Source organism: Gobius niger, assembly GCF_951799975.1.
Source record: "Gobius niger genome assembly, chromosome: 4".
Taxonomy (NCBI): Eukaryota; Metazoa; Chordata; class Actinopteri; order Gobiiformes; family Gobiidae; genus Gobius; species Gobius niger.
This window is the reverse complement of record NC_136855.1, coordinates 124,696-152,015: the sequence shown is the minus strand read 5'-3', so window position 1 is coordinate 152,015 and position 27,320 is coordinate 124,696. Positions and strand designations below refer to the sequence as shown.

The following is a 27,320-nucleotide window of genomic DNA, read 5'->3' as shown; positions in this document are numbered from 1 at the left end:
GAGTGCCTAATGTAGGTGGAAAAGCGCTGTATAAGTTGAGACCATTTACCATTTTACCATTTAGCATAGGGACCTCTGATGCTAACTATCATAGCCACTTTAGCATAGGGACCTCTGATGCTAACTATCATAGCCACTTTAGCATAGGGACCTCTGGTGCTAACTATCATAGCCACTTTAGCATAGTGACCTCTGGTGCTAACTATCATAGCCACTTTAGCATAGGGACCTCTGATGCTAACTATCATAGCCACGTTAGCATAGGGACCTCTGATGCTAACTATCATAGCCACTTTAGCATAGGGACCTCTGATGCTAACTATCATAGCCACGTTAGCATAGGGACCTCTGATGCTAACTATCATAGCCACTTTAGCATAGGGACCTCTGGCGCTAACTATCATAGCCACTTTAGCATAGTGACCTCTGATGCTAACTATCACAGCCACTTTAGCATAGGGACCTCTGATGCTAACTATCATAGCCACTTTAGCATAGGGACCTCTGCTACATTGGTGTATGAATTTAAATATTGGTGTATTACAGTGCCTAATGTACTAAGGCGTAAAAATAAGTTTTTTAGATTAGGGTAAAGCCGAACTGGAAATGCCACTCGCTTCAGGCGGGAGTTAACAGGTTAAAAGTTATGATTTCGTCGCGGCCGCCATGTTGGCTCTAGATGCCTAATAAACGGTTGTGTTGAAGGAAACTGCGGCGCCATCTTGTGTCAGTCTGCAGCCAATCAGAGCGCGCGCGGAGCTTGTTTTGAATCTGCGGCTTCAGTTTGTGCAGAAAAGCTTCTCTCTCCGCTCTTTAGAGGAACATCTGGATCATCTGGATCTGTGAGGGGCTGAAACATGCGCCGGAGGTGAGTTTTATTCCTCTGTTTACAGTTTAACTCGTCTTTAAAGTGAAACTGCCCTAACGTTAAAGTTCTACAAACGTAAACTCTCCTCGGTTTAAGTTAACTTCGTCCCAAAGCCTTTCCCCGCCTCTGTCCGGGACTTTAGCTCTAAATAATGACGGTTAGTGAAGTTTAATAACGTGTAAACACTGGTGTGACAGATGTAAACATGAATATGAACTCTCCCACACTAACCTCTTAACCCCCGCCTCACCATCAGAACTGCTTTATTGTTGTTAATGATTTGAAACGTAAAACATGTAAAATAGAAGTGGTTCAGAACAAGGCGGTGACACTTGTTCAGCACGTTTTCCGTCATCACTGGAAGCAGACAGTCATAGTGTGTTTGCAGAAGTCAGACACGATGGCGATGTTTAGATCGTCTGGTGTTCGTTTATTTGGAGATGATCGGATACATAACTACACTCACCATATCCGTCATATACCTTCCTTACCTCGAGTTAGGCCTGGAGCTGAGCGGCTGCTTCCTTTAGTGCAAAGACAAGAAATATACGATGTGGAGAATAAATGTAATGGACAAATATTTGTTTTGAACGTGCATGTGGTTCAACAGGTCAGGGACGATACCAGATTGACATTGTTTAGCGGTTAATAATATTAACAATAATATTATTAATAATATTAATAATAATGTCAATAATAATATTAATAATATTAATAATAATGTTAATAATAATGTCAATAATAATGTCAATAATAATATTAATAATAATATTAATAATAATGTTAATAATAATGTCAATAATAATATTAATAATATTAATAATAATGTTAATAATGTTAATAATAATGTCAATAATAATATTAATAATATTAATAATAATGTTAATAATGTTAATAATAATATTAATAATAATATTAATAATAATGTTAATAATAATATTAATAATAATGTTAATAATAATGTTAATAATAATGTCAATAATAATATTAATAATATTAATAATAATGTTAATAATATTAATAATAATATTAATAATAATATTAATAATAATGTTAATAATAATATTAATAATAATGTTAATAATAATGTTAATAATAATATTAATAATAATGTTAATAATAATGTTAATAATAATGTCAATAATAATATTAATAATAATATTAATAATAATGTTAATAATAATGTCAATAATAATATTAATAATATTAATAATAATGTTAATAATAATGTCAATAATAATATTAATAATATTAATAATAATGTTAATAATAATATTAATAATAATGTTAATAATAATGTTAATAATAATGTCAATAATAATATTAATAATAATGTTAATAATATTAATAATAATATTAATAATAATGTTAATAATAATATTAATAATAATGTTAATAATAATATTAATAATAATGTTAATAATAATGTTAATAATAATATTAATAATAATATTAATAATAATGTTAATAATAATATTAATAATAATATTAATAATAATATTAATAATAATGTTAATAATAATATTAATAATAATATTAATAATACTGTTAATAATACTGTTAATAATAATATTAATAATAATGTTAATGATACTGTTGTTGTTGCAGTGAGGTGCTGGCTGCCGAGGCCGTGTCGTGTCTGAATAAAGCTCTGCTTCTCCTCAAAGACGTTTGGGAGCAGATCGGGATCCCAGAGCCTCAGAGACTCGAGCGAACCAGAACCGTGAAGAAGCACATCCAGGTCAGAAGATAACCTTCTGTGGTTCAGGGCCTGGTGTGTTCAGGGCCTGGTGTGTTCAGGGTCTGTGTCTGTGGTGTGTTCAGGGCCTGTGTCTGTGGTGTGTTCAGGGCCTGGTGTGTTCAGGGCCTGGTGTGTTCAGGGCCTGGTGTGTGTGGTGTGTTCAGGGCCTGGTGTGTTCAGGGCCTGGTGTGTTCAGGGCCTGGTGTGTTCAGGGCCTGGTGTGTTCAGGGCCTGGTGTGTTCAGGGCCTGGTGTGTTCAGGGTCTGGTGTCTGTGGTGTGTTCAGGGCCTGTGTCTGTGGTGTGTTCAGGGCCTGGTGTGTTCAGGGCCTGGTGTGTTCAGGGCCTGGTGTGTTCAGGGTCTGGTGTCTGTGGTGTGTTCAGGGCCTGTGTCTGTGGTGTGTTCAGGGCCTGGTGTGTTCAGGGCCTGGTGTGTTCAGGGCCTGGTGTGTGTGGTGTGTTCAGGGCCTGGTGTGTTCAGGGCCTGGTGTGTTCAGGGCCTGGTGTGTTCAGGGCCTGGTGTGTGTGGTGTGTTCAGGGCCTGGTGTGTTCAGGGCCTGGTGTGTTCAGGGCCTGGTGTGTTCAGGGCCTGGTGTCTGTGGTGTGTTCAGGGTCTGGTGTCTGTGGTGTGTTCAGGGCCTGTGTCTGTGGTGTGTTCAGGGCCTGTTGGAGATGATGATTGCGGAGGAGGAGTCTTTGAAGCGGCAGTTGGAGAAAAGTGTTGAGTCGAGTCGTGCCGAGATCCAACGACTGACACTTGAACTGGACACGCCCCCTCCACAGGTGGGTGTGGTTAGTACTGGACACGCCCCCTCCACAGGTGAGTGTGGTTAGTACTGGACACGCCCCCTCCACAGGTGAGGGTGTGGTTAGTACTGGACACGCCCCCTCCACAGGTGAGGGTGTGGTTAGTACTGGACACGCCCCCTCCACAGGTGAGAGTGTGGTTAGTACTGGACACGCCCCCTCCACAGGTGAGAGTGTGGTTAGTACTGGACACGCCCCCTCCACAGGTGAGGGTGTGGTTAGTACTGGACACGCCCCCTCCACAGGTGAGGGTGTGGTTAGTACTGGACACGCCCCCTCCACAGGTGAGGGTGTGGTTAGTACTGGACACGCCCCCTCCACAGGTGAGGGTGTGGTTAGTACTGGACACGCCCCCTCCACAGGTGAGGGTGTGGTTAGTACTGGACACGCCCCCTCCGCAGGTGAGGGTGTGGTTAGTACTGGACACGCCCCCTCCGCAGGTGAGGGTGTGGTTAGTACTGGACACGCCCCCTCCACAGGTGAGGGTGTGGTTAGTACTGGACACGCCCCCTCCACAGGTGAGTGTGGTTAGTACTGGACACGCCCCCTCCACAGGTGAGGGTGTGGTTAGTACTGGACACGCCCCCTCCACAGGTGAGGGTGTGGTTAGTACTGGACACGCCCCCTCCGCAGGTGAGGGTGTGGTTAGTACTGGACACGCCCCCTCCACAGGTGAGGGTGTGGTTAGTACTGGACACGCCCCCTCCACAGGTGAGTGTGGTTAGTACTGGACACGCCCCCTCCACAGGTGAGGGTGTGGTTAGTACTGGACACGCCCCCTCCACAGGTGAGGGTGTGGTTAGTACTGGACACGCCCCCTCCACAGGTGAGGGTGTGGTTAGTACGGGGAAGACCAGTACTTTTTAAATTTGTTTTGGTCATCAGTTTTGTTTTTGTTTTTTTTGTCATTGTTTAAAGCTATATGTAGCTTTATGCTACATATGCTCACGTTAGCTTCATGCTACACATGCTCACGTTAGCTTCATGCTACATATGCTCACGTTAGCTTCATGCTACACATGCTCACGTTAGCTTCATGCTACACATGCTCACGTTAGCTTCATGCTACATATGCTCACGTGTTTTGCTTCTGCTGTAGAATCTGCTGAAAAAACTGGACCTGGTTTAGTTTTGACTTTATCGTGTGACAAAGTCCAGCAGATACCCGTGAGTCTGACGCGTGGCCCTGCGTCTCTCCCCCAGGAGGAGGCGCAGACGCTCCTGCAGGCAGAGGAGGAGTTGAGGGGGGCGCTGGAGGAGCTGCAGAGGGAGAAGACACGGCGGATGGAGACGCTTCAGAATCTGCTGCAGGAGGAGGAGCAGCTGGCCACCATACTAGGAACACCCCGCCTTAACATCGACCAGACACGCCCCCCGTCGGCACGGCAACTGGATGAGCTCCAGCAGCACCTGACCAATCAGAGAGAGGAGCAGGTACGAACTGACCAATCAGAGAGGAGCAGGTACGAACTGACCAATCAGAGAGGAGCAGGTACGAACTGACCAATCAGAGAGAGGAGCAGGTACGAACTGACCAATCAGAGAGAGGAGCAGGTACGAACTGACCAATCAGAGAGAGAAACGGGTACGAACTGACCAATCAGAGAGAAGAACGGGTACGAACTGACCAATCAGAGAGAGGAGCAGGTACGAACTGACCAATCAGAGAGGAGCAGGTACGAACTGACCAATCAGAGAGGAGCAGGTACGAACTGACCAATCAGAGAGAGGAGCAGGTACGAACTGACCAATCAGAGAGAGGAACAGGTACGAACTGACCAATCAGAGAGAGGAACAGGTACAAACTGACCAATCAGAGAGAGGAACGGGTACGAACTGACCAATCAGAGAGAGGAACAGGTACAAACTGACCAATCAGAGAGAGGAACAGGTATGAACTGACCAATCAGAGAGAGGAACGGGTACGAACTGACCAATCAGAGAGAGGAACAGGTACAAACTGACCAATCAGAGAGAGGAACAGGTACAAACTGACCAATCAGAGAGAGGAACGGGTACGAACTGACCAATCAGAGAGAGGAACAGGTACAAACTGACCAATCAGAGAGAGGAACGGGTACGAACTGACCAATCAGAGAGAGGAACGGGTACAAACTGACCAATCAGAGAGAGGAACGGGTACGAACTGACCAATCAGAGAGGAACAGGTACAAACTGACCAATCAGAGAGAGGAGCAGGTACGAACTGACCAATCAGAGAGAGGAACAGGTACGAACTGACCAATCAGAGAGAGGAACGGGTACGAACTGACCAATCAGAGAGGAACAGGTACAAACTGACCAATCAGAGAGAGGAACAGGTACGAACTGACCAATCAGAGAGGAGCAGGTACGAACTGACCAATCAGAGAGAGGAACAGGTACGAACTGACCAATCAGAGAGAGGAACAGGTATGAACTGACCAATCAGAGAGAGGAACGGGTACGAACTGACCAATCAGAGAGAGGAGCAGGTACGAACTGACCAATCAGAGAGGAACAGGTACGAACTGACCAATCAGAGAGAGGAACAGGTACGAACTGACCAATCAGAGAGAGGAGCAGGTACGAACTGACCAATCAGAGAGGAACGGGTACGAACTGACCAATCAGAGAGAGGAACAGGTACGAACTGACCAATCAGAGAGAGGAACGGGTACGAACTGACCAATCAGAGAGAGGAGCAGGTACGAACTGACCAATCAGAGAGGAACGGGTACGAACTGACCAATCAGAGAGAGGAACGGGTACGAACTGACCAATCAGAGAGAGGAGCAGGTACGAACTGACCAATCAGAGAGAGGAACGGGTACGAACTGACCAATCAGAGAGAGGAACGGGTACGAACTGACCAATCAGAGAGAGGAGCAGGTACGAACTGACCAATCAGAGAGAGGAACAGGTACGAACTGACCAATCAGAGAGAGGAACGGGTACGAACTGACCAATCAGAGAGAGGAACGGGTACGAACTGACCAATCAGAGAGAGGAACGGGTACGAACTGACCAATCAGAGAGGAGCAGGTACGAACTGACCAATCAGAGAGGAGCAGGTACGAACTGACCAATCAGAGAGAGAAACGGGTACGAACTGACCAATCAGAGAGAAGAACGGGTACGAACTGACCAATCAGAGAGAGGAGCAGGTACGAACTGACCAATCAGAGAGGAGCAGGTACGAACTGACCAATCAGAGAGAGGAGCAGGTACAAACTGACCAATCAGAGAGAGGAGCAGGTACGAACTGACCAATCAGAGAGAGGAGCAGGTACGAACTGACCAATCAGAGAGAGGAACGGGTACGAACTGACCAATCAGAGAGGAGCAGGTACGAACTGACCAATCAGAGAGAGGAGCAGGTACGAACTGACCAATCAGAGAGAGGAACGGGTACGAACTGACCAATCAGAGAGAGGAACGGGTACGAACTGACCAATCAGAGAGAGGAACGGGTACGAACTGACCAATCAGAGAGAGGAGCAGGTACGAACTGACCAATCAGAGAGAGGAGCAGGTACGAACTGACCAATCAGAGAGAGGAACGGGTACGAACTGACCAATCAGAGAGAGGAACGGGTACGAACTGACCAATCAGAGAGAGGAGCAGGTACGAACTGACCAATCAGAGAGAGGAACAGGTACGAACTGACCAATCAGAGAGGAGCAGGTACGAACTGACCAATCAGAGAGAAGAACGGGTACGAACTGACCAATCAGAGAGAGGAACGGGTACGAACTGACCAATCAGAGAGAGGAACGGGTACGAACTGACCAATCAGAGAGAGGAACGGGTACGAACTGACCAATCAGAGAGAGGAGCAGGTACGAACTGACCAATCAGAGAGAGGAACGGGTACGAACTGACCAATCAGAGAGAGGAACGGGTACGAACTGACCAATCAGAGAGAGGAACGGGTACGAACTGACCAATCAGAGAGAGGAGCAGGTACGAACTGACCAATCAGAGAGAGGAGCAGGTACGAACTGACCAATCAGAGAGAGGAACGGGTACGAACTGACCAATCAGAGAGAGGAACGGGTACGAACTGACCAATCAGAGAGAGGAGCGGGTACGAACTGACCAATCAGAGAGAGGAACGGATACGAACTGACCAATCAGAGAGAGGAACGGGTACGAACTGACCAATCAGAGAGAGGAGCAGGTACGAACTGACCAATCAGAGAGAGGAACGGGTACGAACTGACCAATCAGAGAGAGGAACGGGTACGAACTGACCAATCAGAGAGAGAAACGGATACGAACTGACCAATCAGAGAGAGGAACAGGTACGAACTGACCAATCAGAGAGAGGAACGGGTACGAACTGACCAATCAGAGAGAGGAACAGGTACGAACTGACCAATCAGAGAGAAGAACAGGTACGAACTGACCAATCAGAGAGAAGAACGGGTACGAACTGACCAATCAGAGAGGAGCAGGTACGAACTGACCAATCAGAGAGAGGAACAGGTACGAACTGACCAATCAGAGAGAGAAACGGGTACGAACTGACCAATCAGAGAGAGGAACGGGTACGAACTGACCAATCAGAGAGGAACGGGTACGAACTGACCAATCAGAGAGAAGAACGGGTACGAACTGACCAATCAGAGAGAGGAACAGGTACGAACTGACCAATCAGAGAGAGGAACAGGTACGAACTGACCAATCAGAGAGAGGAACAGGTACGAACTGACCAATCAGAGAGAGAAACGGGTACGAACTGACCAATCAGAGAGAGGAACGGGTACGAACTGACCAATCAGAGAGGAACAGGTACGAACTGACCAATCAGAGAGAGGAAAGGGTACGAACTGACCAATCAGAGAGAGGAGCAGGTACGAACTGACCAATCAGAGAGAGGAACGGGTACGAACTGACCAATCAGAGAGAGGAGCAGGTACGAACTGACCAATCAGAGAGAAGAACAGGTACGAACTGACCAATCAGAGAGAGGAACAGGTACGAACTGACCAATCAGAGAGAGGAACAGGTACGAACTGACCAATCAGAGAGAGGAGCAGGTACGAACTGACCAATCAGAGAGAGGAGCAGGTACGAACTGACCAATCAGAGAGAGGAACGGGTACGAACTGACCAATCAGAGAGAGGAACGGGTACGAACTGACCAATCAGAGAGAGGAGCAGGTACGAACTGACCAATCAGAGAGAGGAGCAGGTACGAACTGACCAATCAGAGAGAGGAACGGGTACGAACTGACCAATCAGAGAGAGGAACGGATACGAACTGACCAATCAGAGAGAGGAACGGGTACGAACTGACCAATCAGAGAGAGGAACGGGTACGAACTGACCAATCAGAGAGGAACGGGTACGAACTGACCAATCAGAGAGGAACGGGTACGAACTGACCAATCAGAGAGAGGAACGGGTACGAACTGACCAATCAGAGAGAGGAACGGGTACGAACTGACCAATCAGAGAGAGGAACGGGTACGAACTGACCAATCAGAGAGGAGCAGGTACGAACTGACCAATCAGAGAGAAGAACAGGTACGAACTGACCAATCAGAGAGAAGAACGGGTACGAACTGACCAATCAGAGAGGAGCAGGTACGAACTGACCAATCAGAGAGAGGAACAGGTACGAACTGACCAATCAGAGAGAGAAACGGGTACGAACTGACCAATCAGAGAGAGGAGCAGGTACGAACTGACCAATCAGAGAGAGGAACAGGTACGAACTGACCAATCAGAGAGAAGAACAGGTACGAACTGACCAATCAGAGAGGAGCAGGTACGAACTGACCAATCAGAGAGAGGAGCAGGTACGAACTGACCAATCAGAGAGAGGAGCAGGTACGAACTGACCAATCAGAGAGAGGAGCAGGTACGAACTGACCAATCAGAGAGGAGCAGGTACGAACTGACCAATCAGAGAGAGGAGCAGGTACGAACTGACCAATCAGAGAGAGGAACGGGTACGAACTGACCAATCCGAGAGAGGAACGGGTACGAGCTGACCAATCCGAGAGAGGAACGGGTACGAACTGACCAATCAGAGAGAGGAACAGGTACGAACTGACCAATCAGAGAGAGGAACAGGTACGAACTGACCAATCAGAGAGAGGAGCAGGTACGAACTGACCAATCAGAGAGAGGAACAGGTACGAACTGACCAATCAGAGAGAGGAACAGGTACGAACTGACCAATCAGAGAGAGGAACGGGTACGAACTGACCAATCAGAGAGAGGAGCAGGTACGAACTGACCAATCAGAGAGAGGAACAGGTACGAACTGACCAATCAGAGAGGAGCAGGTACGAACTGACCAATCAGAGAGAGGAACGGGTACGAACTGACCAATCAGAGAGAGGAACAGGTACGAACTGACCAATGAGAGAGAGGAGCAGGTACGAACTGACCAATCAGAGAGGAGCAGGTACGAACTGACCAATCAGAGAGAGGAACGGGTACGAACTGACCAATCAGAGAGAGGAACAGGTACGAACTGACCAATCAGAGAGAAGAACGGGTACGAACTGACCAATCAGAGAGAGGAACAGGTACGAACTGACCAATCAGAGAGAAGAACGGGTACGAACTGACCAATCAGAGAGAGGAACAGGTACGAACTGACCAATGAGAGAGAGGAACAGGTACGAACTGACCAATCAGAGAGAGGAACAGGTACGAACTGACCAATCAGAGAGAGGAACGGGTACGAACTGACCAATCAGAGAGAGGAACGGGTACGAACTGACCAATCAGAGAGAGGAACCCCCTCTGTGACCCCTCTGTGACCCCTCTTAGACCCGTCTTTGACCCCTCTTTGACCCCTCTGTGACCCCCTGTGGCCTCTTTCCTCAGGCCCAGAGGCAGCTCCAGTTCCAGATGCTCAGAGAGCAGATCCTGGTCTTGCTCTCCGACTTGGACCACAGCCCGGACTCAGACCTAGAGAAACATCTGGTTCAATCTGACCTCTCGCTGCAGAAGCTGGACTCCCTGGAGCTGCTGCGGATCCAGGTCAGTTATATACATTTGTGGTTAAAACTGTGTGAAACAGGATCAGACCTACAGCCCTAAAGTCTCAGCTGAAGATATGTGTGTGAGCTCCACTTGCTTGTTTGTATACGCTTTGTTTGGCTGTTCTATATCATGTGCTTTCTGCTCTAAAGGAATTGCCCCATGTGGGATGAATAAAGTTGACTGAACTGAACTAGCCTGACCTTAGCCGTCCGTAAACTCCTACATGCATGTCTGAGTCTGATCTCAGTGGCCGCGTTACATCGGTTGACTTTCTACCATTCAGCGAGCGGGGGAGGCGGGGCTTGTAGGTGACGTCACACATTTGTGCTGATTTGCTGGTTGTAGTTTGGCGATGGCGACGGATACGAAAGTAATGGAAGCTTCAATCTGTCCTGGCTCGGCTCCAACTATACCGCCATTAAAACTGAAGCCTTGGAATGTGCGCAAGAGTTATGACAGAGTTATGACAGAGTTATGATAGAGCTGTGATAGAGTCGTGATAGAGCCGTGATAGAGTCGTGATAGAGTCGTGATAGAGCCGTGATGGAGCTGTGATAGAGCCGTGTTAGAGCCGTGATAGAGTCGTGATAGAGCCGTGATAGAGCCGTGATAGAGCCGTGATAGAGCCGTGGTAGAGCCGTGGTAGAGCCGTGGTAGAGCCGTAGTAGAGCCGTGGTAGAGCCGTGGTAGAGCCGTGATAGAGCCGTGATAGAGCCGTGATAGAATCGTGATAGAGCCGTGATAGAGCCGTGATAGAGCCGTGATAGAGCCGTGATAGAGCCGTGATAGAGCTGTGATAGAGCCGTGATAGAGACGTGATAGAGACGTGATAGAATCGTGATAGAGTCGTGATAGAGCCGTGATAGAATCGTGATAGAGCCGTGATAGAGCCGTGATAGAGCCGTGATAGAGACGTGATAGAGTCGTGATAGAGCTGTGATAGAGCCGTGATAGAGCTGTGATAGAGACGTGATAGAGCCGTGATAGAGACGTGATAGAGTCGTGATAGAGCTGTGATAGAGCCGTGATAGAGCCGTGATAGAGCCGTGATAGAGCCGTGATAGAGCCGTGATAGAGCCGTGATAGAGCCGTGATAGAGCCGTGATAGAGCCGTGATAGAGCCGTGATAGAGCCGTGATAGAGCCGTGATAGAGCCGTGATAGAGCCGTGATAGAGACGTGGTAGAGTCGAGGTAGAGCCGTGATAGAGTCGTGGTAGAGTCGAGGTAGAGCCGTGATAGAGTCGTGATAGAGTCGTGATAGAGCCGTGATAGAGCCGTGATAGAGCCGTGATAGAGTCGTGATAGAGCCGTGATAGAGCCGTGATAGAGCCGTGATAGAGACGTGATAGAGTCGTGATAGAGTTGTGATAGAGACGTGATAGAGTCGAGGTAGAGCCGTGATAGAGTCGTGGTAGAGTCGAGGTAGAGCCGTGATAGAGTCGTGATAGAGCCGTGATAGAGCCGTGATAGAGCCGTGATAGAGCCGTGATAGAGTCGTGATAGAGCCGTGATAGAGCCGTGATAGAGCCGTGATAGAGACGTGATAGAGTCGTGATAGAGTTGTGATAGAGACGTGATAGAGTCGAGGTAGAGCTGTGATAGAGCCGTGATAGAGTCGAGGTAGAGCCGTGATAGAGTCGTGATAGAGCCGTGATAGAGCCGTGATAGAGTCGTGATAGAGTCGTGATAGAGCCGTGATAGTTGTGATAGAGACGTGATAGAGTCGTGATAGAGTTGTGATAGAGACGTGATAGAGTCGAGGTAGAGCCGTGATAGAGCCGTGATAGAGCCGTGATAGAGTCGTGATAGAGTCGTGATAGAGCCGTGATAGAGACGTGATAGAGTCGTGATAGAGTTGTGATAGAGCCGTGATAGAGCCGTGATAGAGCCGTGATAGAGCCGTAGTAGAGTCGTGATAGAGTCGTGATAGAGCCGTGATAGAGACGTGATAGAGTCGTGATAGAGCCGTGATAGAGACGTGATAGAGTCGTGATAGAGCCGTGATAGAGACGTGATAGAGTCGTGATAGAGTCGAGGTAGAGCCGTGATAGAGTCGTGATAGAGCCGTGATAGAGCCGTGATAGTCGTGATAGAGCTGTGATAGAGCCGTGATAGAGCTGTGATAGAGACGTGATAGAGTCGTGATAGAGTTGTGATAGAGACGTGATAGAGTCGAGGTAGAGCCGTGATAGAGTCGTGATAGAGTCGTGATAGAGTCGTGATAGAGCCGTGATAGAGACGTGATAGAGTCGTGATAGAGTTGTGATAGAGCCGTGATAGAGCTGTGATAGAGACGTGATAGAGTCGTGATAGAGCCGTGGTAGAGCCGTGATAGAGCCGTGATAGAGCCGTGATAGAGTCGTGATAGAGCCGTGATAGAGTCGTGATAGAGTCGTGATAGAGCCGTGATAGAGTCGTGATAGAGTCGTGATAGAGTCGTGATAGAGTCGTGATAGAGCCGTGATAGAGTCGTGATAGAGCCGTGATAGAGTCGTGATAGAGTCGTGGTAGAGTCGAGGTAGAGCCGTGATAGAGTCGTGATAGAGTCGTGATAGAGTCGTGATAGAGCCGTGATAGAGTCGTGATAGAGTCGTGATAGAGTCGTGATAGAGTCGTGATAGAGTCGTGATAGAGTTGTGATAGAGACGTGATAGAGTCGAGGTAGAGCCGTGATAGAGTCGTGATAGAGCTGTGATAGAGCCGTGATAGAGTCGAGGTAGAGCCGTGATAGAGACGTGATAGAGTCGTGATAGAGTTGTGATAGAGACGTGATAGAGTCGAGGTAGAGCCGTGATAGAGTCGTGATAGAGTCGTGATAGAGTCGTGATAGAGTCGTGATAGAGCCGTGATAGAGACGTGATAGAGTCGTGATAGAGTTGTGATAGAGCCGTGATAGAGCTGTGATAGAGACGTGATAGAGTCGTGATAGAGTTGTGATAGAGACGTGATAGAGTCGTGATAGAGTCGTGATAGAGTCGTGATAGAGTCGTGATAGAGTCGTGATAGAGTCGTGATAGAGTCGTGATAGAGCCGTGATAGAGCCGTGATAGAGCCGTGATAGAGCCGTGATACAGACGTGTTGAGTCGTGATAGAGCCGTGATAGAGTTGTGATAGAGACGTGATAGAGCCGTGATACAGACGTGTTGAGTCGTGATAGTCGTGATAGAGCTGTGATAGAGCCGTGATAGAGCTGTGATAGAGACGTGATAGAGTCGTGATAGAGTTGTGATAGAGACGTGATAGAGTCGAGGTAGAGCCGTGATAGAGTCGTGATAGAGTCGTGATAGAGTCGTGATAGAGCCGTGATAGAGACGTGATAGAGTCGTGATAGAGTTGTGATAGAGCCGTGATAGAGCTGTGATAGAGACGTGATAGAGTCGTGATAGAGTTGTGATAGAGACGTGATAGAGCCGTGATAGAGTCGTGATAGAGTCGTGATAGAGTCGTGATAGAGTCGTGATAGAGTCGTGATAGAGTCGTGATAGAGTCGTGATAGAGTCGTGATAGAGTCGTGATAGAGCCGTGATAGAGTTGTGATAGAGACGTGATAGAGTCGAGGTAGAGCCGTGATAGAGTCGTGATAGAGTCGTGATAGAGTCGTGATAGAGTCGTGATAGAGTCGTGATAGAGCCGTGATAGAGTCGTGATAGAGTCGTGATAGAGTCGTGATAGAGCCGTGATAGAGTCGTGATAGAGCCGTGATAGAGTCGTGATAGAGTCGTGATAGAGTCGAGGTAGAGCCGTGATAGAGTCGTGATAGAGCCGTGATAGAGTCGTGATAGAGCCGTGATAGAGTCGTGATAGAGTCGTGATAGAGTCGTGATAGAGTCGTGATAGAGTCGTGATAGAGTTGTGATAGAGACGTGATAGAGTCGAGGTAGAGCCGTGATAGAGTCGTGATAGAGCTGTGATAGAGCCGTGATAGAGTCGAGGTAGAGCCGTGATAGAGACGTGATAGAGTCGTGATAGAGTTGTGATAGAGACGTGATAGAGTCGAGGTAGAGCCGTGATAGAGTCGTGATAGAGTCGTGATAGAGTCGTGATAGAGCCGTGATAGAGACGTGATAGAGTCGTGATAGAGTTGTGATAGAGCCGTGATAGAGCTGTGATAGAGACGTGATAGAGTCGTGATAGAGTTGTGATAGAGACGTGATAGAGCCGTGATAGAGTCGTGATAGAGTCGTGATAGAGTCGTGATAGAGTCGTGATAGAGTCGTGATAGAGTCGTGATAGAGCCGTGATAGAGTCGTGATAGAGTCGTGTTAGAGACGTGATAGAGCCGTGATAGTCGTGATAGAGTTGTGATAGAGCCGTGATAGAGTCGTGATAGAGTCGTGCTAGAGACGTGATAGAGCCGTGATAGTCGTGATAGAGTTGTGATAGAGCCGTGATAGTCGTGATAGAGTCGTGATAGAGTCGTGATAGAGTCGTGATAGAGTCGTGATAGAGTCGTGATAGAGTCGAGGTAGAGCCGTGATAGAGTCGTGATAGAGCCGTGATAGAGTCGTGATAGAGTCGTGATAGAGCCGTGATAGAGCTGTGATAGAGACGTGATAGAGCCGTGATAGAGCCGTGATAGAGCTGTGATAGAGTCGTGATAGAGCCGTGATAGAGTTGTGATAGAGACGTGATAGAGACGTGATAGAGCCGTGATAGAGCCGTGATAGAGCTGTGATAGAGTCGTGATAGAGTCGTGATAGAGTCGTGATAGAGTCGTGATAGAGCCGTGATAGAGCCGTGATAGAGCCGTGATAGAGCCGTGATACAGACGTGTTGAGTCGTGATAGAGCCGTGATAGAGTTGTGATAGAGACGTGATAGAGCCGTGATACAGACGTGTTGAGTCGTGATAGAGCCGTGATAGAGTTGTGATAGAGACGTGATAGAGCCGTGATAGAGCCGTGATAGAGCCGTGATAGAGCCGTGATAGAGTTGTGATAGAGACGTGATAGAGTCGTGATGCAGACGTGTTAGAGTCGTGATAGAGTTGTGATAGAGACGTGATAGAGCCGTGATACAGACGTGTTAGAGTCGTGATAGAGTTGTGATAGAGTCGTGATAGAGCCGTGATAGAGCCGTGATAGAGCCGTGATAGAGCCGTGATAGAGCCGTGATAGAGACGTGATAGAGCCGTGATGGCTGCTTCACTCGGGTGCATTACATACATCACGACCAAACGCTAGTGAAAATCAGATCTAATGGTGTCAAAGGACTTCACCTCCCACCTGGTAACGGAGCTCAGTTGTGAAAGTCCAGACCCTTGTACGAAGCGAAGTAAGTTCGAGGGTCTGGTAAAACCAGGCTTGTGCTGGTGTTTCCCTCAGACTGAGCCACAGGAAGCACCTTCTACCCATGGGCCACTCACTCTTTCATTTGTGAACTTCAACTATGTGTATGTGCTGTTAGAGCAGCAGAGACTGTACTGTAGTAGTACTGTAGTATATATATTTGTATACAGTTGGAGCAGCAGAGGCATGACCTTCAGGACCAGAGCCGACTGATCCTGGATCAGATCCAGACTCTGTGGAACCGACTGCAGATTCATCCAAACCAACGAGACGCCTTTACCCAGACGCTTCCACAGAGAGTGCATCAGAGAGTACAACAGGTGACTACTACTACTACTACTACTACTACTACTACTACTACTACTACTACTACTACTACTACTGCTATTACTACTGTTGTCACTACTGGTGTTTCTGCTGTTACTACTCCCACAGGAGATAGTGCGACGGGTGAGGTCATATTAACTGAAATCAAACACAATTTCAATAAAAAAAAATCTTAACAGGTCAAGTTATATTTTAACATAGGACCTTCTTTCAGCAGCTTCAAAATTCTTAAATCCATTAAACTTGTGAGTTTTTGTAGAGTTTCTGCTTGGATTTGTTTGCAGGATGTCAGAACAACCTCCCAGAGCTGCTGTTTGGATGAAAACTGCCTCCCACCCTCATGTCTATGAGGGTGGGAGGCAGTTTTTGCTTAAGGCTCCAAAGGTTCTCAACAGGGCTGAGGTCAGGGGAGGAGGGGGTCCACATCATGAGTTTCTCTCCTTTTCTGCCCATAGCAGCCAGTGATGCAGAGGTTTTCTTTACAGCAGGACATGGGGCGTTGTTATAATGAAGAGGATCTTGTTCTTTTTGTTCCAATGGAGGCAGTGGTCAGTCAGAAAGAGGTCATTTTCACACCTTCAGGGATCCTAAAGGGACCGTTTCTGCTCGTCAGCTTCAATGAACAGTTTAGGGGAGGCCGGAGAGAAGGTTTATGCACAACTGCAGCCTCTGGAGGGTCCGACACCTTCATGTTCGGGAGACTCCAGCTTTGTAGCAGCTGTTCTCTTAATCTGATGTGTTTGTCTGGCTGAAACCGTCCTCATCGTGCCTTTATCTGCACAAACCTGTGTGTGTCTGAATCATCCACAAATCTCTTATCAGTTCGATGATTACGCTTCATCTTTACTGAAATATCTGAGGTTTTCATACCTAGACCAAGACATTCAACTGTTTCACGTTTTTCATCAGCAGAAAGATCCTTTTTCTTTCCCTTATTGCTTGAATGATGATCTGCTTAATAAAGTGGAACGTTTCTCCCTTAACCTGAAAACTAATCATCACAGGCGTCTGAGACACAAAACCATCCATGAGTTTCATTGAAAAAGTTTACAGCCGTTGTTTACTTGTTTACAGTTGTTTACTTGTTTACAGTTGTTTACTTGTTTACAGTTGTTTACTTGTTTACAGCTGCTGTTTACTTGTTTACAGTTGTTTACTTGTTTACAGTTGTTTACTTGTTTACAGCTGCTGTTTACTTGTTTACAGCTGCTGTTTACAGTTGTTTACTTGTTTACAGTTGTTTACTTGTTTACAGTTGTTTACTTATTCACAGCTGCTGTTTACTTGTTTACAGCTGCTGTTTACTTGTTTACAGCTGCTGTTGGAGGCCAGGCGTCTGGAGCAGATGAAACTGTCTGAGCTCAGGTCTGTGTCTGACAGAGTTCGAGATGAAATCTCTGACTTGTGGGACAAATGTTTCTGCAGCGAAGAGCAGCGTCTGAGCCTCAGCGTGTTCTACACAGGTACGAGACCACACCTACCACACGAGGCCACGCCCACTTACACCTAGCCACTCCCACTTACACCTAACCACGCCCACTTACACCTAACCACACCCACTTACACGGGCTCCCCCCCTCTGTAGCCTTGAATGGTACAGTCCGGTCATACTGTGAACCCGGAGTGTTCTACTGCAACTAAACTAAACTAACACAGTCACACGACAAGTGCCTGTTGTGTCTTCATTCCTCCACAAACAGGTTTGACCCAGTTTTGACTCTGTTTGACCCTGTTGTGACCCAGTTTTGACTCTGTTTGACCCTGTTGTGACCCAGTTTTGACTCTGTTTGACCCTGTTGTGACCCAGTTTTGACTCTGTTTGACCCTGTTGTGACCCAGTTTTGACTCTGTTTGACCCAGTTTTGACTCTGTTTGACCCTGTTGTGACCCAGTATTGACTCTGTTTGACCCTGGTGTGACCCAGTTTTGACTCTGGGTCATTCTGTGCCAAATCACCCAAATTCACAAGCCTCAGTAGTGACTCTTTATCAGATCAACATCCTGCTTCTTCTGCAGCAAAGTTCTATCCTAATAAACTAAAGTCTACAATATGAAGATGGTCACTCTATACATTTCTTTTGTAGAGCCAGTGACATTTTGGGGGAAAAAAATCCGGAAAAAAACCCCAAACATTTTTTGCAGCCTATATATCTAAAACTTTCTAAACTAGAACATCTTTGGAAATGTCTTTTGTAGCCATGACACAGAGCAGATGTTTCCATGACTGAGCTCCAGCTCAGCAGGGAAGGTGGTCACAGCTCATGTGTTCATTCCACATGTGGAGAAAAACTCAATAACGTTTCATCCAGATGTGAGCGGGTCACCTGGGAGGCTGTGGGTGAAACACGGAATGACCTGCGTCTGTTTTGACCCGGTCCAGATGAGGTCTCGGAGCGGGTCCTGGAGGCGCTGGAGGCGGAGCTACAGCGTCTGAAACAGTTTTACGAAGGTCATAAACCAATCATGGAGGCCGTTCAGAAGTGGATGGACCAATGGGAGCTGTTCCTGGAGCTGGAGGTGGGGCCTTTGGTTCAGTCATTGTCTGTACATTATAGAGATGTAAACACACGTAAAGGTGTGTCGTCTGGACCGATGCGTTTCAGAGAAAAGCGTCAGATCCGTCGAGGTTCACGAATCGCGGAGGAAACCTGCTCAAAGAGGAACGTCAGAGAACCGAGCTCAGCAAGAGCCTCCCCAAGGTCTGTGAGCGACACCTCCTACACAGGCCAAACTACACCTAAACACCACCTAAACTACACCCAAACACTACCTAAACTACACTTAAACACCTGCTCAAAGAGGAACGTCAGAGAACCGAGCTCAGCAAGAGCCTCCCCAAGGTCTGTGAGCGACACCTCCTACACAGGCCAAACTACACCTAAACACCACCTAAACTACACCCAAACATCACCTAAACTACACCCAAACATCACCTAAACTACACCCAAACATCACCTAAACTACACCCAAACATCACCTGAACTACACCCAAACATCACCTAAACTACACCCAAACATCACCTGAACTACACCTAAACACCACCTGAACTACACCTAAACACCACCTAAACTACACCCAAACATCACCTGAACTACACCTAAACACCACCTGAACTACACCTAAACACCACCTAAACTACACCCAAACACCACCCACCTAAACTACACCCAAACATCACCTGAACTACACCCAAACATCACCTGAACTACACCTAAACACCACCTGAACTACACCTAAACACCACCTAAACTACACCCAAACACCACCCACCTAAACTACACCAAAACACCACCTAAACTACACCCAAACACCACCCACCTAAACTACACCAAAACACCACCTAAACTACACCCAAACACCACCCACCTAAACTACACCAAAACACCACCTAAACTACACCCAAACACCACCCACCTAAACTACACCCAAACACCACCTGAACTACGCCCAAACACCACCTAAACTACACCCAAACATCACCTAAACTACACCCAAACATCACCTGAACTACACCCAAACACCACCTAAACTACACCCAAACATCACCTGAACTACACCCAAACACCACCTAAACTACACCCAAACACCACCTGAACTACACCCAAACACCACCTAAACTACACCCAAACACCACCCACCTAAACTACACCCAAACACCACCTGAACTACGCCCAAACATCACCTAAACTACACCCAAACATCACCTAAACTACACCCAAACATCACCTAAACTACACCCAAACATCACCTAAACTACACCCAAACATCACCTGAACTACACCCAAACATCACCTAAACTACACCCAAACATCACCTAAACTACACCCAAACATCACCTGAACTACACCCAAACATCACCTAAACTACACCCAAACACCGCCTAAACTACACCCAAACACCACCTAAACTACACCCAAACATCACCTGAACTACACCTAAACTACACCCAAACATCACCTGAACTACACCTAAACTACACCCAAACATCACCTAAACTACACCCAAACATCACCTAAACTACACCTAAACTACACCCAAACATCACCTAAACTACACCCAAACATCACCTAAACTACACCTAAACTACATCTAAACACCACCTAAACTACACCTAAACACCACCTAAACTACACCCAAACACCACCTAAACTACACCCAAACATCACCTGAACTACACCTAAACACCACCTGAACTACACCTAAACACCACCTGAACTACACCCAAACAACACCTAAACTACACCTAAACACCACCTAAACTACACCCAAACATCACCTGAACTACACCCAAACACCACCTAAACTACACCCAAACATCACCTGAACTACACCTAAACACCACCTAAACTACACCTAAACACCACCTAAACTACACCCAAACATCACCTGAACTACACCTAAACACCACCTAAACTACACCTAAACACCACCTAAACTACACCCAAACATCACCTGAACTACACCTAAACTACACCTAAACACCACCTAAACTACACCCAAACACCACCTGAACTACACCTAAACATCACCTAAACTACACCCAAACACCACCTGAACTACACCTAAACATCACCTAAACTACACCCAAACATCACCTAAACTACACCCAAACACCACCTGAACTACACCCAAACACCACCTGAACTACACCCAAACATCACCTGAACTACACCTAAACACCACCTTAGCTACACTCAAACACCACCTGAACTACACCTAAACATCACCTAAACTACACCCAAACACCACCTAAACTACACCCAAACACCACCTGAACTACACCCAAACACCACCTGAACTACACCCAAACATCACCTGAACTACACCTAAACACCACCTTAGCTACACCTAAACACCACCTGAACTACACCTAAACACCACCTGAACTACACCCAAACACCACCTAAACACCACCTGAACTACACCCAAACACCACCTGAACTACACCCAAACACCACCTGAACTACACCTAAACACCACCTAAACACCACCTTAGCTACACCCAAACACCACCTGAACTACACCTAAACACCACCTTAGCTACACCCGAACACCACCTGAACTACACCTAAACTTCAAGTGTTACTTCAGTGTTACTCAATTTTACCCAAACCCAGTCCTGATGATTTAACTTTTTCTACGGTTGTTCAATATATATATATAGATATATATATATATATATATATATATATATATATCTATAATAGAAAACGCTATCTCAATGGCCGCCGCCTGGGCGCCGCCATGTTTATTTCCCATACCGACTTTGAAGCTAAGCAGGGAAGTGCCTGGTTAGAACTGGGATGGGAGACCGTTTGGGAACACCAGGAAGCCTGGCGACAGTAGTGACTGTGTGCGTGGTTGGTGGTGGAGGCTGAGGTGCGGAGTGGACTGAATGAATACTGCAACCAATAGTACACCGACGAGCGTCTGGAAAAGCGCACGTTCATTTCCCAAAAATCCGCGGCCGGCCCCCACGTGGCGGTCCCTCCGCTCGCGGGCATTGGCCAGAGGCCACCACGTCCAATGCCCACCGGCCGCGGGCATTGGACACGGGTCCATATGGACCGCGGTGCTGCTGTCCGAGGACAACCCGCCGTCACAACAACGCGAGTGCACGAGATCTGACTGCCGTGCGTGTGCGCGCATCCAAACACGGCGATGTGTGTCATCGTCACTCATCCTAAACTGCAGCTGCAGACGCTCCGCACAGGTACAGTTACCTCCTCCAAAACACATCTGCGTCTCTTTGTTTAAGTCTCTCCTGCAGTGACCGAGGCTGTGGTTCATTATAGATCCAGTGCTGCGTCATGTCAGAGCGCACACAAATGCGTAAGATCCAATCCTGGCCATATTCGGTCTCCAAAGTTATGTCTCCGAAAAAAAGTACACGCAGAAACACGAGCTTCAAATGAAATGCGCTGCTCCGAGAGCTTCAGCCAAAGTGAAACTACCACTTAACGAGCGCATGGCCTGCACTGTAGCGTTTTTTTTTTTTTTTTCCCCTTTGCTGCTGTACCATTTCTTTTCTATTTTTCCTTCCCTCCTTTACATTCTATAAAGCGGCTTTGAAAGCATTGCCTATTGTATTCTAAGGATATAAATACTGTCTAATAAAAAACAACATATTCTTTTTTAGATTGCACTTACACCGTGATGCACCAAACCACGTCTCCTGCACCGTCAACCGAACCGTAACAGCTGAACCCCTAATATTAATCCATAGGCCTACATGTTCCACTGTCTCTTGAATTCTATTCCCTGAGTTTATGGAACATATTGTCGTTGTAGTATATACGAAAGGAGCACAGGTGCATCAAACACTCCAATTGCAGTTTGTTTGAAATTATTTTTAGCATTCATTATTTTACACATTTGTAGCGGCCATAGTTTTAGGAATGGGTTGGGAACCACTGGTCTACTTACTGCGGGTCTACAGCTATTCTGACTGACGGGTTATAGGGACTATACTGGACATTTCTTTGTAATAACTCATAATCTCTGAATATCAAATGTGGAGACTAGCGAGGGCCGGCCGAAGGCCGGGTCTCAGCTAGTATATATATATATATATATATATATTTGTTTGTTGAGTATATAAAGTATATTTATGTTGATAGTTGGAGCGCGTGCTGAAGGAGCAGATCTCGCTGTGGGAGCAGACTCAGCAAAGTCCGTTCCTCGTTAAAGGCCTGGACTTCCTCCAGTTTGTGGAGCAGCAGTGGGACCTTCTCCAGCAGCAGAAGGAGCAGGAGAAGAACCTCCGGGTACTTTTACTCTTACTCCTATTACTGTAACTGCAGATGGGGAGTAACCGCGCTGTGTCCGCAGCACCTGAAAAAGGCTCGTGAGACGGAGCAGGACATGCTGTACGGCACAACGGTCCGGACGCCGACTAAACGCCGCTTCATCGGCACCAGCAGCTCCCCCAGAGGAGCACCCAGCAGAAGCACCAGGAGAACCCCAAGTCCCAGCTGCAGCATCCAGATCTCCAGGACCACCCGCCTCAAGAGAACCCCGGTGAGAGTCAGGAGAACCCCGGTGAGAGTCAGGAGAACCCCGGTAAGAGTCAGGAGAACCCCGGTGAGAGTCAGGAGAACCCTGGTAAGAGTCAGGAGAACCCAGAGTCAGGAGAACCCCGGTAAGAGTCAGGAGAACCCAGAGTCAGGAGAACCCCGGTAAGAGTCAGGAGAACCCTGGTAAGAGTCAGGAGAACCCAGAGTCAGGAGAACCCCGGTAAGAGTCAGGAGAACCCAGAGTCAGGAGAACCCTGGTAAGAGTCAGGAGAACCCAGAGTCAGGAGAACCCCGGTAAGAGTCAGGAGAACCCCGAGTCAGGAGAACCCCGGTAAGAGTCAGGAGAACCCTGGTAAGAGTCAGGAGAACCCAGAGTCAGGAGAACCCTGGTAAGAGTCAGGAGAACCCTGGTAAGAGTCAGGAGAACCCCGGTGAGAGTCAGGAGAACCCTGGTAAGAGTCAGGAGAACCCAGAGTCAGGAGAACCCTGGTAAGAGTCAGGAGAACCCTGGTAAGAGTCAGGAGAACCCTGGTAAGAGTCAGGAGAACCCTGGTAAGAGTCAGGAGAACCCCGAGTCAGGAGAACCCCGGTAAGAGTCAGGAGAACCCTGGTAAGAGTCAGGAGAACCCAGAGTCAGGAGAACCCTGGTAAGAGTCAGGAGAACCCTGGTAAGAGTCAGGAGAACCCCGGTAAGAGTCAGGAGAACCCTGGTAAGAGTCAGGAGAACCCAGAGTCAGGAGAACCCTGGTAAGAGTCAGGAGAACCCTGGTAAGAGTCAGGAGAACCCTGGTAAGAGTCAGGAGAACCCTGGTAAGAGTCAGGAGAACCCTGGTAAGAGTCAGGAGAACCCTGGTAAGAGTCAGGAGAACCCAGAGTCAGGAGAACCCTGGTAAGAGTCAGGAGAACCCTGGTAAGAGTCAGGAGAACCCTGGTAAGAGTCAGGAGAACCCTGGTAAGAGTCAGGAGAACCCAGAGTCAGGAGAACCCTGGTAAGAGTCAGGAGAACCCTGGTAAGAGTCAGGAGAACCCCGGTAAGAGTCAGGAGAACCCTGGTAAGAGTCAGGAGAACCCAGAGTCAGGAGAACCCTGGTAAGAGTCAGGAGAACCCTGGTAAGAGTCAGGAGAACCCTGGTAAGAGTCAGGAGAACCCTGGTAAGAGTCAGGAGAACCCTGGTAAGAGTCAGGAGAACCCTGGTAAGAGTCAGGAGAACCCTGGTAAGAGTCAGGAGAACCCTGGTAAGAGTCAGGAGAACCCTGGTAAGAGTCAGGAGAACCCTGGTAAGAGTCAGGAGAACCCTGGTAAGAGTCAGGAGAACCCTGGTAAGAGTCAGGAGAACCCCGGTAAGAGTCAGGAGAACCCCGGTAAGAGTCAGGAGAACCCTGGTAAGAGTCAGGAGAACCCTGGTAAGAGTCAGGAGAACCCTGGTAAGAGTCAGGAGAACCCCGGTAAGAGTCAGGAGAACCCTGGTAAGAGTCAGGAGAACCCTGGTAAGAGTCAGGAGAACCCTGGTAAGAGTCAGGAGAACCCAGAGTCAGGAGAACCCTGGTAAGAGTCAGGAGAACCCCGGTAAGAGTCAGGAGAACCCTGGTAAGAGTCAGGAGAACCCCGGTAAGAGTCAGGAGAACCCTGGTAAGAGTCAGGAGAACCCTGGTAAGAGTCAGGAGAACCCTGGTAAGAGTCAGGAGAACCCCGGTAAGAGTCAGGAGAACCCTGGTAAGAGTCAGGAGAACCCTGGTAAGAGTCAGGAGAACCCTGGTAAGAGTCAGGAGAACCCTGGTAAGAGTCAGGAGAACCCAGAGTCAGGAGAACCCTGGTAAGAGTCAGGAGAACCCTGGTAAGAGTCAGGAGAACCCTGGTAAGAGTCAGGAGAACCCAGAGTCAGGAGAACCCTGGTAAGAGTCAGGAGAACCCTGGTAAGAGTCAGGAGAACCCTGGTAAGAGTCAGGAGAACCCCGGTGAGAGTCAGGAGAACCCCGGTAAGAGTCAGGAGAACCCAGAGTCAGGAGAACCCTGGTAAGAGTCAGGAGAACCCCGGTGAGAGTCAGGAGAACCCTGGTAAGAGTCAGGAGAACCCCGGTGAGAGTCAGGAGAACCCTGGTAAGAGTCAGGAGAACCCAGAGTCAGGAGAACCCTGGTAAGAGTCAGGAGAACCCTGGTAAGAGTCAGGAGAACCCTGGTAAGAGTCAGGAGAACCCCGGTGAGAGTCAGGAGAACCCTGAGTCAGGATGTTACGACCCAGCTCAGCTAGGGAGAAGTAACAAAACTGAGATGTGAAATGGTAAAACTAAAGTTATGATTTATTTAAAAAGGAATGCAAAGGTAAATTGAACAAAGGTTTCAAAAGGGGTTCCAAAACAAAGTTCAAACTAATAACCAAACGAAGTACAAAAAACAAAACTAGTCTCTAACTAAGTCACAAGGACTACGAGTCTTTACAACACATTCAAAAGACACAGAGCAAAGTGGCTGCTGTTCACTTCACATCCCAGCAGGTCCTTTAAGGGTGTGGCCGCTCAGGTGGGAGCCCAGGGTTGGCCTGACTCTGGGGCGGCGCACCAATCACAGGCCAGGGAAGCAGTAGGACCATTATCCAATCAGGAGCCAGGATCAGAGACAGTCCACCAATGGCTGTCGAGGACTTCCACACTCACATTTAAATACAAACAAAGGGTTTAGCACACAAGATGACACCACAAAGGGGTATGGCCAAAATGGAGGAGCTGGTGGCCTAGGGCCGTAACACAGGAGAACCCTGGTAAGAGTCAGGAGAACCCCGAGTCAGGAGAACCCCGAGTCAGGAGAACCCCGAGTCAGGAGAACCCCGGTAATAATAATAATAATGCATCGGTTTTATATAGCGCTTTTCTGGACACTCAAAGACGCTTTACATTGCACTATTCATTCACTCTAACCCGGTGGTGGTAAGCTACTATCGTAGTCGTGGTTACTCTGATGGTTGTGTTTGTGTCTCTCCCTGAAGCTCGGCGGCTGCAGCCTCTTCACTAACAGCTCTCTGCGCTCTGTGACGGGACAGGTGAGCCGCTCCCCTGGACCACACCCGCCCGGGCCACGCCCTCCTCAGGTGAGTCTCCTCAAGGTCGGGGTGTGAGTTAAACCCAGACTTCACGGATGTGTCTCCAATGGTTCAGGGCCCTTCGGTTCGGACTAAAGCCCAGAGGCCCCGAGGCCCAGCTGTGACCCAGGACCAGGTCTGGACCCAGGAGCAGAAGGAGAACCGACCCCAGGCCCTTCCAGAGTCTCAGAGTCCAGGCTCCGTGGCCTCCACCTACTCCCAGTTCCTGGTGAGTTTAACCTAATCTGCTGCAACTACCAAGGAAGTACTATTTATCCTGTGTAATTATCGTAGAAATACTATTATCAAATACTGTTATTATCAAGTAAATACTGTTACAATTTTTTCTCAGGGAAGTAGGGTTGTGCGATGTCCCCTTAATTGGCCGATGACGATGTTTACAGTGAACCATCGTGATGGACGATGATATCGTCCATTTCTCATTATAAGCATTTTTAAAGACATTTACAGAGCCCATATAGAAGCTGCATATTACTATGTATGTTAGGGAAATGTGAGATTGCAGATAAATGGATCTAAACTAAACATGATCTGAACAGAGTCACGGACACGACTTTTGCAACATGAGTTAAAGCTCGTGCGTAAAAGTCTGAGAGAACGACTTATTCAGAGCGTCAGCTCCACCTCAATACCAAGGCTCTTCTCACACTAATATAAATGTAAATCAGAGCTTATTATTTGCATTTGCTCAATTTTAACGTAATGTTTAAGAAACATTGGGTGAACGGGACAATATTTACAAGTTTGCGTCGTAGCCACGTTTTGAAGCCGCTCCACGCGCCGCCCGGTCCGTGAGCTGTAACCTCGTACCTCCTCATGGTGGATGCATTATTACCTGCGGGTGCTCCAGGGCTGCCTGCATGTGCACAAGGCCTCACATCGTAAGGCGCTCTAAGAGAATGTTCGGTTTGTCTTTGAGTTCAGGGAAACTAAAGTGTTCAGTTTGTGTTCTGTGTAAATTGTCTCTCGTGTTAAACTCGTGTTTATAATATTCTGATTGTCTGAATCACGTGGTGTCGTTACAGAGAGATCTCTCAGAGTCCAACGCCAAAGTCCAGAACCAGGTCCTGAACTCCACTGACCTCTGACCTCTGACCTCTGACCTCTGACCTCTGACCTCTGACCTCTGACCTCTGACCTCTGACTGGAAAACCCTGTGGTGCTGAGGAGGCGGAGACGCTTTAAAT

The 27,320-nt window shown here is 47.7% G+C and overlaps 1 protein-coding gene across 1 annotated transcript; it reads left to right on the top strand.

The window, feature by feature from the left end:
- Positions 1-769: 769 nt before the first annotated feature.
- prc1b (protein regulator of cytokinesis 1b) lies at positions 770-27,221 on the top strand (the record flags this gene model as incomplete). The annotated part of the gene is made up of 14 exons (XM_079555296.1): positions 770-868; positions 2,477-2,609; positions 3,268-3,390; positions 4,618-4,848; positions 10,247-10,402; positions 15,865-16,014; positions 17,337-17,484; positions 18,402-18,538; positions 18,625-18,720; positions 22,643-22,789; positions 22,854-23,042; positions 26,020-26,121; positions 26,189-26,341; positions 27,159-27,221. The coding sequence occupies exons 1-14, from the start codon at positions 858-860 to the stop codon at positions 27,219-27,221; spliced, it is 1,839 nt and encodes a 612-aa protein (XP_079411422.1). The 5' UTR covers positions 770-857.
- Positions 27,222-27,320: the final 99 nt, after the last annotated feature.